The sequence below is a fragment of the Labrus mixtus genome, chromosome 7 (genome assembly GCF_963584025.1).
Source record: "Labrus mixtus chromosome 7, fLabMix1.1, whole genome shotgun sequence".
In the NCBI taxonomy this organism is placed as follows: Eukaryota; Metazoa; Chordata; class Actinopteri; order Labriformes; family Labridae; genus Labrus; species Labrus mixtus.
The window spans coordinates 19,805,541-19,817,148 of record NC_083618.1 but is presented as its reverse complement, the minus strand read 5'-3'; the positions used below and the strand labels follow the sequence as shown (position 1 = coordinate 19,817,148).

Genomic DNA, 11,608 nt, shown 5'->3' with positions numbered 1-11,608 from the left:
AACTATTTGTGATTGAAATAATGACACAAACATTATGAATGAAGCTTGGCAGAAAAACGTAGAGGGAACATGCCGCCTGACAATCAACTCTAAGGGCAAAGTATACCCATATTACACCTCTCCTGGATATTTTCCTGACATTTCAACCAATCAGAGCGCCGCATAGAGGTAGGCAGAGAAGTTGATTTTACATGAAACATACATTGAGCATATTATAGTTTTTCTACCAGTAAGTGTCTAAATGTATCGTTTGACCTTTAATATTCCGTTAAGAACAAGGTGAAATATTTAAATTAAGACCACTGCACTTAAGAAATCCTGCAAACCATATAGCTTCTTGATGGTTTCTTTTTCAAATTTATTCCAACCTTAGATTCCACAGAAATAACCGAAATATACCAAAAAAAACCCACACATCTTACTTAATTTTGATGGATTTTTCCGCCACAAAAAAAACTAAAATAAGGATTTTCACGCTAAAACATCTGAACTTTGCTTAGATCACTGCGAAAATGTGACGTTGCAAGTGCAAATGTGCAATATAAATACACCCTATAAGTATATTAAACCCTTTAAATGTTAATAAACAATATTGAGGACATGACTTAGGAGTCCTAAACTAAAACCTAAAGAAAATGAAATGGATGCATATTAAACATATTATAATGTTAAATTACATGATCAACTCTCAAATCAATTCATATTAATTTACTGATTTATTCTTTAATCTCTAATATCCAAGTACATCTTCTCGAGCCATATGGATGGTAAACAAACTTGTAATGATTTTGAATGCAAGAGAGAACCCTTTAACACCGCTGTCTAGTAAAGTGTCCACTGTTTAGCAACATGACAGACATCTACAGCTATGTTACAAACTATAAGGTCTGACAGCATAACTCTGCCGTCTTGCAGGTCAGTCGACAGCTTGTCAAGTCGGAGTCAGAGTCATTTATCACTCGACTCCTGAGTGTCTGCTGACAGTTGGTCTTGCTCGGCAGCACACACAATCCTGGCCTTGACCTTCTTGTTGGAGGAGATGATAAAGTACGGACTGAGAGAGGCGTAGCAGGAGGAGAAGAACACCCTCATATCAGCCACTACTGGTGACACCTTTGCCACCGTCAGCATGTAGATCCAGATCACGTTATCAATCCCGAAGAAGACCACGTACAGAACCACCAGGGTGATAACCGTTTTGGCTGCCCTTGTCTCTTTACCGCTTCCTTGGGAGTGACGGATCCCTCTCACCTGGTGGCTGTGGCGGTGGAGGAGCAGCAGGATGTAGCCGCTTGAGCCCACCATCAGTGCCACGAAGGCAAAATCCCTCCCAGACACAGCCACCCCATTTATCACGTAGGACAGGTGGTCTCTGAAGTCCACGTGGCAGAAGCCCAAGTTGAGGGTGAAGGCTGGGACGGTGCCGTTTCTTGGAGCCATGGAGAAGAAAGGGGCTGCGATGCATATGGCCATGTTGAGGAGCCACAGTGCTGCAAAGGTGGGGAGCACAAGGGAGGGAAGGGCTGGCTTCAACCTGGACAAATGTGGCCCAGCGGGGGCGATGGTCACTGCTTGAAACACGCTGAGCATGCAGGTGATGCAGACCGACAGAGCCCGGCCGACGCGGTAAGCGTAGATAACCACTTTACAGCCAGGGTCATTGAGCAGGCCCCGCAGCCCAAACACAGTCATGGTCTGGGGGACGCAGCGGGTCAGAAGCAGCATCAGGTTGGCGAAGGCCAGGTGGCAGAGGATGATGTCCACAGGAAGGAGCTTAGACTCTGTGAAAATGATGTGGGCGTACGCCAGCAGCACCACCGTGTTCCCCAAGATGCCCATCCCTGTCTGCAAGAGGAAGGAGACCCCTTTGATGGTCACACACAGATCCATGCACAAAGAGCTGCACTGGTCAAGAAAGAGATTAAAACATGTTATGAATACACATATTATTAATCGTAATAACGGACATTTTCATAGCTTCTCTTCAGGGACATTTTACACATGATGAAAAAAAAATGAAGGCATTTTTATGAGAAAACCTTAAAAAAAAAGCCTGTAATCGTTTTGTTTATTCTGTAGTGGAAATGATGCTCACCTGAAGTGGCAGATAAACCGTGAAGCCTGTTTGCATTAAATGTTTAATAGACTGTGTAATCGCAATTTATAGTCTTCGATGCCCCTTGAGATCTTTGGCCACCGTTGTAGCGTTCAGCCCACAGTTTCGCAAATTGAAGCAACAATCTAAATCTGACACAGAGGGTCTCAGAGGACAAGCACTCAAAGGGGAATAAAGTACCACCGAAGGAAACACACAACTTTCAAGTCTTCCTTAAAATCAAAGTGAGGCTCCCAATTAAGAATCGAAACACTTTATGCGTGGTTTAATCCTCCCCTCCTTTAATTCTGGCTTGTAGGAGCTCTCTTCTGACCATGTTTCCAGTGTTGGGGAGTAGATAAAAATATCTGTTCACAGACATTTTGCAGTAGCTTAATTGGTTCAACTGCATTCATATCAGCATAGTATAATCAAAGTAGTTTAATGTGTAGATTGTTCCCTATTTCGACTAGTTTATATCTGTGAATGCACATTTTTTTGGCCATAAAAGGAAAGTAATATTTTTTCCAAAGCATCCATCATTCATCGCCTTTGTTTTTTTTCTCTTCTCTTTCCTCATGAACATGGGGGAGTAGGGGGCGGTAGACCAAAAGCCCAGTCCCGCAGCCGGTGAGTGCTAGCACCTATCAATCAATCAATCAATCAATTTTTATTTGTATAGCGTCAACTCATAACAAGTGTTATCTCGAGACACTTTACAAAAAGCAGGTAAAATACCTTACTCTTTGTCTGTTAACATTACAAAAGAGCAGGTAAAAAGACCATACTCATTGTTATGTTACAAAAAGCAGGTAAAAAGACCTTACTTATTGCTATGTTACAAAGATCCGGCCTATCCATCATGAGCACTTTAGCAAAGCAGCAAAAGTTACAGTGGTAAGAAAAAACTGCCTCATTAAAAGGCAGAAATCTTCAGCCGGATCCCCAGCTCATGACGAAACAGTCTTCACAGGCCTAGACTGTGCCGGGCAGTCTAGGCCACCTATCAGGGCCCCTCACTCTGGCTCTACTTCCCCTCTCCTCTTTCTAAGATCTCTCTGAAGACATTTCTCTGGGTGTTTCTATTTTCTCTTGTGTTCTCTTTGCCGTTCTTTTTCATGTGCAATGTTGGCACCAGGAAAAGTTGCCTTTTGTTTATTAGGGGCCAGGTGGTAGGGTAGGGAGTATCAGGGTTGTCACTACCTGGAGCTTGCATGTATGGAGCCTGGGTCTGTTGAAGGGGCTGTGATGTTGTAGGGTATAGGTAAGATATAGAAGTTCTGCATCACACACGTTCACACCTTGCCAGCGTTGCAGCTCAGGAGCAACTTGAGGTTCAGTGTCTCTCCAAAGGACACTTGGACATGTCACTGCAGGAGCTGGGGATTTAACCCCGACCTTCCAGTTGAGAGACGACCGACTCTTTAGGAAGGTTTTGATGCTGATTAGAACTCTCAAGAACAGCTGTCCAGGTTGTGCTTTGCCTCAGTGCACTTCCTGTCAGCAGCTGTGTGTTCAATCAGAGCTAAAGCTGTTTTGTTTTGCACTTCCTGACGTTGTTTCCTCCTTTCTAGATCCTTGCTTGTGTTGTCTTACTTTCTGATGTACCTCGCTTTTGATAAAAGCATCTGCTAATTGTAGGATTTTAGAATATGCTTCCAGTGTCCCGCACACTGCATGTTTCTTTTGGAAGTGATGAAAAATCACAACTGTAATCCTGCATATAAGAAAGTTAATTAGATTTTTTGGGGCGTCAGCAATCTTAGTTTGACAAATGAAGTTGATATCTTCCAAAAGTAAGTCTATTAGTGTGAGATTCCGTTTTTGTGTGTTCCTGGCTGTGCTGCAGCAGCAGAGGGATGGTAACTCAAAGAGGTAATTTAGTGAGGAAGAAGAAAAACTTTTCAGGGAAGATCACTACTTGATTGCCAAACCCCCTCGACTGCTGAAGCATCGTAAAAACTTTTGAGAAAGCTTTACTACAAACAGCTGTGGCTTTCATTCCTCATCATTTGGAGAGGAAATATGTTAGGAAGTTTTTCTTTTTGTGCAGATCTTCAGCAACAGAGATTTAAATAAAGTCAGACTTGTTCCAATTTGAATCTTCAGTTTTTCATGCAGTCCTCTAATCTCTTTCAAAATACACAATATAGGCGATATGTGCACATTCTGAAAAAAAACAAAACAGATTCAGTAGCACAAGCTGCATGTTTACAGTATATTCACACAAATAAAGCATTAGTCTGCAAATCATCCTCTTTGTTTACTATGAATGAAGTGTCCTCGGACCGTATATTAATACAGTCTTCCAGATGAGTTCCAGGCTGTAATATCTGAATGTAATCGATACTATTCATTTCAATAAAAAGATATTGAGCTTCCCAAGGTTATGCAAGAAATAAACAAATTCTGAGGCGCCGGTGACCAAGTGGTTAGGGTGCGCATCCATTTTTCAGAAGCTGTAGTCCTTGAAGTGGGCGGCCTGGGTTCAAATCTGGCTCCATGTCATTCCCCACTCTCTCTGTCACTGATTTCTGAGTCTGTCCACTGTAAATCTCTACAATAAAAGCGTAACCCCCCCCCCCCCTCAAAAAATCTTGAAAAAATAGAATAAAAGAAATTAATTCTGTTTTTTTTGGGTATTTTCTATTGAACTAAACTGTCAGATTTATCGTCTCTTCGCAGTAAAAGACTGCAAGTGAATTTCTTCAAGTCAAATAAATCTCTTTTCCCCCTGGAGTTAAAAATAGAGTTAAAATACCCCCCGCAGAGACAACAGTGTGCAGTTATTGTTGATGCAGCAGCAGACTGATGAAGCCTTGAATGAGCCATCAGGAGGCTTTCACACACACAGCTGGTGCTTCATGCGCACGCTGCCTTCCTGCTCCACGTCCTGGGAGCGAGTTAAAGACACAGAGGAGCCAGACAATTAGCCCTATCACAATGCATGTTTGTACTAATTGGGGACACTGGGACGGTGAGCTGTTATTAATTTTGGTTCTCAACTCTCAGCTCTGACACATGTTACCTCAGAAGGTTTATAGTCTTACAGCTCTTTTTATTTAAGCTGTAAAAAAACAAACATGTTTTACATTTAAAGCATTCGAATGTGCAGATCTGTATTGCTTGAGAGACTTTTTGTGTTCTCCCGGGAGTTTTCTTTGGAGTTTAGCATCTTCTGAAGTGTTATTTCCTCGTGTGTTTTTTACATGTTTTCATGTTCAGGGAGCTCATTAAAATGGCAAGTTCAAGCATGTCCTTCTCATGGGACAACATTCCGAACAGTATGTTTGAAAATCGGTGCTTTACAGCCGCCTGATAACAAGAGACTTGATTTTGTTGTTGTGTACTGCTGATGTAAATTATTTTGTTCCCACTGCAATTTTATATAAACTGAATCTTTATTTTCTCATTGTTTTAATCATGTTTTTGCTTTTAAAGAGGTGATGCATGAAATCATCCATTGCCTCTTAAATAGTAAGAACATGATGTTTCAGTATTGAAACAAAGTTACAGTGCTTTAAAGTCTTGGGTCTTTAAAGTCATTTCTGTACAGTTAACATTGTTTTTAATTAAGGAGGTGTTCGCACATCCAACTATCTCATGATGTAGGTGCGTAGGACAACAAACTGTCACTTGAAAAGAAAACATCCTGCACACTACTCTTGCTAAGCATCACACATTTATTGGAAAAAAATCACATATTTCAGTCCCTCTGAACCTTTGTCAAGTGTACAATTAACATTAAAATATCGGAATAAAAGGAAGAAGTGAGGTCAAAAATGTTGAGGAATCGGGTTCTCTTCACGAACAGGGGACAGAAGTCAAATAGCTAATAAACATTAAAATATCTTTAAAGACAGATTTTAATCAAATCATTTATAAAAATGGATTTGTGTTAATTACATTTCTAATGCCCTCTTCTAAATGTGATGGTTTGTGTGGACTGCTTAATTATGTTTTTAATGTACGTTTTTTTATTCCTGTTAATGTTTTTTTTATGTGGACCCCAGGAAGAATAGCTGAGCACTCGGGGTACAGCTAACAAATAAATATTAGTTTTGATCAGGGGACGGCTAGAGGTTAAAATATCAGTTATTAAACTTTTTAAATGGGAGTTAACTTTGGGACCGTCTGTTTAGAAGTACATCATCTTCCATCACAATTATAACCCTAAATCAGGTCACTTCTCCTCCCTACATACAACTTGATTTAGTTCAGAACGTGTCACTTTGTAACCTTTTGCACCTTTAAGCATTGTGTCGAGGCTGCAGCTTTGGATGCTGCAGAGGGAATATTCAGTTGCACCCCTCACTGTGCTGTTAATCTGTCCCACAGCAAAACTGCACTTTAAGAGGCTTTTGGCTTACCGCTCTCCCGTGTGATATTGACGGGCTTCAGACTTTATATTTGCATTTAATGGAAGGGGAGCAACATTGACTTCCCATGACCTTATTCGACTCTATATGCAAAAATCTGTTGTGTAATAACTCTTCAATGTGTACAGTTTGCTGCAACTTTACTGCCCAGCAAGCTCTACTTACTCCGATGTGTGTGTTCACCTTTATTCTGATTCTATGAAGTAATATTTGTTCTTGTCATTTATTAAGGCTAACTCCTGTTCCTGAGCACTTCTTTAAAGCTTAAATCCTTAATTTACAGGCTTTCTTCAAACAATATTTCAATGTTCTAATAAAGGTAAAATACCTCAATCAAGCATACGGTAGTTGTCTCACTGTAAATACTGTAAATATTGTTGTTTTTTTATAAATGCAGTTTTTTTATCTTGTTATATTGTTTGTCTTTTAATCTGTTAACATACTTTGCTTGTCTATTTTTTCAGGGAGATGCTTCTCTGTTTTGTTGTCTTTCACGATGACATTGAAAAAGTCTTGAATCTTGAATCTGTGAAATTTGAACAAAGGGGTCAGATTGCACTAATGTGTGTGAATGACATTTACAAAGTGTCATTAAATAATGCAGGCCTCACACTCTTCTCAGACTTTCAGTCTAAATCTTTTTTTCTGAGCTTTGAAACAATCACAAAACCTTTAATCAGACACTATGTCACGCTCCACAAATCAAACTGCGTGCCATCTATCATGCAGACCGAGTGGAACGTCCTCCGGCTTTTACTTTTGTTTCGACTCTCTCCACTGGAGGACACTGTGGCGTTGGTATCCGACTCACACACTCACATCAGAGGCCTCTTTAATAAATGGTGGCTTCTGGGATTGATTGCAGAAATGAAAAAAACACTGAAGTCATGCAGCGCGTCTAAAACGGAAATCTAAATATAGGATCAGTAATTAGAAAAAGCATTTAATAGTGACACTGAGAAATTGTTTTAATCTCTTCTGAGTACAAACATTAAGCTCGCCCCTTCATTAGCTCCGCGTTCTTCGTCCACTGTTGCTCCCTGTAAATGAATCCAAATCTTTCTTTCTGTGTTATCCTGTCGCTCTGCGCCCAGCGAGGGGACAGAAGCAGTCATCTGGATTGATCTCAAGTAATTGGAGGCTGAGGGAAGAGAAGTCAATGGAGCATGAAAAAACAGATCCAACAACAATTACCTGCTTGCAAGTATAAGAGCACAAACAAGGCGACTACTGGAGGAGAAAGCGACTGGGGGCAAGGTCCGCTTCAGCCCTCGTTAGCTTTGACTCTTCTCAGGTAAACGTCTGCAGTATAACAGTGTTGGGCTGTAATTGTTTTATGTCAGGCTAGCGACATCCAGCAGACACATTACATGTTCATCAGAGGCAAATGAAATCTAACTTGTATAATAACAAAGTGTGTGGTTGTACATTTTCTGAGTAGTATTACATATTCACATAAAAAGTTTTTCTTGTATTCTTTTGTTTTCCTGCAGGAATGCCCTCAGAGGAGTTTGTGCGTGGGATGCTCTACTTGTCCCTCACCGTTGTGGGAGTCCCGGGAAACACCGCCGTCATCCTGGCGTTCCTCCTCCTGTTCTACCAGGAGAACCGGCTCCTCCCAGCGGACGCTATTGTCCTGCACCTTGCATGCGTCAACCTCCTTGTGGTGGGCGTCCGCTGCCTCCTGGAGACCCTCGCCTCCTTCAGCCTGGCCTCCATCTTTGGAGATCTGGGCTGCAAAGCCGTGATATTTGTCTACAGGACAGCCCGCTCCCTTTCCATCTGGCTCACCTTCGTGCTGAGCGCGTACCAGTGCCTGAGCTTCGCCCCTCCTGGCTCACGCTGGGCCTCCATACGTGCTGTCGTAGCTCACTATCTCGTCTTTGTGTTCCTCTTCCTCTGGGCTGTGAACACCTGCATGAGCTCTGCAGCTGTGCTCTTCTCCTTTGGCACAGAGAGGAACTCCAGCCTCATAAGCCACAGCATCAACGTGCAGTTCTGCTACGTTCACTTCCCGTCAAAGTTGTCCAAAGAGGCCAACGGGGCGGCTCAGGTGGGCAGAGATGTTGTGCCCATGGCCCTCATGACTCTAGCCAGCCTCATCATCCTCGTCCTACTCTACAAGCACAGCAAACAGGTGAAGGGGCTCCGCAGCAGCAGCGGAGTGAGTGGAGGGGCCGACCGCCGAGCTGCCAAAGCCGTGGTAACGCTTGTGACCCTGTACGTGGTCCTCTATGGGGTGGACAACGGGCTGTGGGTGTACACTCTCACCGTGAAGACCATGACTTCCTCCCTGATCTCTGACCTGCGGATCTTCTTCTCCTCGCTGTACGCGACGCTCAGCCCCATCATCATCATCGCGTCCAACAGGAAGGTGAACGGCAGGCTGAGGTGTGCCGTGCAGGAGAAGAATGTCAAAAAGAAAGCCTCTAGTCTGACTGCTGATCGCTCATGATAAGGACAGATTTTTACTTAACTTTTAACTAATTTATAAACTCAGTTTTAAGTACACAATTGGGAAGTGACAAAGTGCACATACCTTATGTTCCATAGATGGAGATTTTCACGTATTTGTAATTTTCTTTAGTATGTATTTCTCTGAAAACTTTTATACCATTACCCCGTACATTTTAACAAACATATCAGCACTCTCTTCTTCTTCTTCTTCTTCTCCTTACATTTTCAAAACAGGCTTCTTACTTTAGATGTAATGCATCTTCTGGGGCTTTTTTTAGACAGCACAGTTTGAGAGCGAGACAGTAAACATGGGAGAGTGATGGGGGGATTACATGAACTAAATAGCATCAGGATCAGGAGTCAAACCTGCAACCTGTGCCAGGAGGACTGTAGCCTTTGTACACACAGTGCCTGCTCCACTGACTGACTGAGCTAAACCAGCGCCCTGAGCTTTAATGCATCTAAGGTTAATCAGGCAAAATGATCTATTTTGCGAGAAAGGTTTCGACCTAAATGAACAAGACAATAACATATAAAAGGAAAAAAATGTGTTGATCCATAAGTGGATATAACAAACAACACATGGAACATTGAAAACAAAGCCATGTGAAGTTTTAACTATTGTGTAATACTGTTAGATTGTAGGATGACTACATATATATCAAGCTATAGGGGGACTACTGAGGAAAACTAGCTCGTCAGATAACTCTGGTCCATTTATGGCTGTTTGAGGTTGATTGTGTTAAAGGTCGCCTTTTTAAAATTGACCACACAGACTGGAAAATAAATATATAGTGTAAGGGGTGTTTATTGAATACGACACACTGATTGTGTTTCAGGAATGTTCATGGTGATGGTTTCATGTTTTGTCACATTTTATTTGAAGTAGGAATGATTTCATGAAAGTCTTCTAAATATGACGTGAGGTTGAATTGGCTCTGCACAGAAACAGTCTTATTGTCTTGCTCATGAACCTTCTTACTCATAGGTTCTGTCAGTGCTTCTCCTTTAACCAGAGCCGTGTGTGCACATGTATCTCCACATTTAATTTTGTTTAAAAAAGTGTGTATTGACACTTCTTGATGTTTCTTAAATTGTGGTAGAAGGGAGTTTTTTTCCCCTCTGTGGAGATTTAAGTGAGTGTGAAGTCTTATGTTCATGCTTTGTCAATTGTCATTTTTCCAACTATCTTGTCCGTGATAATTCACAAAAATGTTTTGACATAACTGAGGAAGATTTATCAGCTTTACCTTTTCATCGCTGCCTGAAAAGACTTTAATTAAGTGAGAAAACTGTCTGCGTTAGTCAATGCAGGTCTGTATGAATCTGTGCTGATCTGGCACTTTGCCGCTTTGTTTGTTTATCCGTTAAGTTCCCTCAGTTTTAATTGGGTGGAAGAATTATAGCGGGGTGACTCAGGGCTCAATGTAGCTGTCGAATGACTTCCAGCTGCCCATTTAGCCATAATTAAGGCTTTGAATAGAATGAGGGAATCGCCCCGTGCTAATGAGGCAGGTTAATCGTCCAACAGAGGATTGGGTTTAAAAACCTGATGGGAAAACTATATTCTTTAGAGGGACAGAAGATGAAAAAGATGTTCATTACTCAGCGATTAATCACTTAATACGTCTGTGACAATGTATTCCCAAGCTCTTTTGGGTGCAGTTATAAAAAGATGAGACTTTGGGGACACAAAAGCAACGTCTGGCACAAGCCCAGAGTAGTTCTCTTTGGCTGTGGCAATGTGGGAATTTCGGAGTCATTATGTAATTGCCATGTCTTTGGGGAGGCAAGGGCAAAGAGACAGGGGTGAGGACATAACAGCATCAGTGAGTGACAGCCCAAAAGACATAAAGTGGGGCTGCCAGCACTTTGTGATCCTGCAATAACTCTAAAGAGCAATCAGTGCTGCGCTATATTCAACTGCTGTCGCAATGCAGGTGAGATAGAGAAGGAGGAGGAGGAGGCGTCTTTCTGTGCTTGTGCAGAACTGTTGCTTTCAAAAATGAGGTTGACATGAAAGGATATAAAAGTCAGTACACTAAAAAGAGCAACCTTCATCTTTATTGTAAATGTTGCAGTCAATGAAATACTTTTTAAAAATGTGACGTTTTGCATCGGAAAGCTCTCTGCAGATGATAAACTCCATGTGTTTTACTCTTCACACCACTGAAATCTGATTAGCACTCTACACAGACTCCGGTGGAATGAAGGATAGAAAACATAGACGGGGTTCAATAGAGAAGGGGAGAGTTGTCTGCGTCTCCTCACTGCAGAGAAAGTGGTTGACGCCGCTGATTCCTTTCCGTCTTTTGTCTTCATGGCGTCACTCCTTGTTTTTCTGTTCGGGGAAAGAAGCGGCAGATTACTTAAAAGGAACTGAAAAAACTGGTTCTATTTGTATGTTCTTGTCTCGTTTAATGTGTGTGCATGTTGAGGGTGTGCCAGGCAGGCCTCTCCCTGCACAAGACAGGACACGCTTTCTCTGCTTGTTTTCATCCTTCTGGAGTCTTTTGACTGTAGGGTTATGCTGCAAACAAGTAGAGACCAAACCCACACAAATACAACCCTCCATTACTACCTCACTCTCATATCAGCAAACACTTTAAGCTCTTACATTTCCATCCTTAAAGACCCAATTCTGCAGCAACAACAAATGAAGTTGCAATCACTGATA

The 11,608-nt window shown here is 41.9% G+C and overlaps 2 protein-coding genes across 2 annotated transcripts; one reads left to right on the top strand and one right to left on the bottom strand.

Moving 5' to 3' along the window:
- Positions 1–948: 948 nt before the first annotated feature.
- LOC132976893 (olfactory receptor class A-like protein 1) lies at positions 949–1,890 on the bottom strand. Its single transcript, XM_061041143.1, has one exon. It carries the CDS (start codon positions 1,888–1,890, stop codon positions 949–951), a length of 942 nt encoding a protein of 313 aa, XP_060897126.1.
- A 5,797-nt stretch (positions 1,891–7,687) lies between these two features.
- LOC132977334 (olfactory receptor class A-like protein 1) lies at positions 7,688–9,838 on the top strand. Its single transcript, XM_061041863.1, has 2 exons — positions 7,688–7,768; positions 7,968–9,838. The coding sequence occupies exon 2, from the start codon at positions 7,970–7,972 to the stop codon at positions 8,927–8,929; it is 960 nt and encodes a 319-aa protein (XP_060897846.1). The 5' UTR covers positions 7,688–7,768; positions 7,968–7,969; the 3' UTR covers positions 8,930–9,838.
- The last annotated feature ends 1,770 nt before the right edge of the window (positions 9,839–11,608 follow it).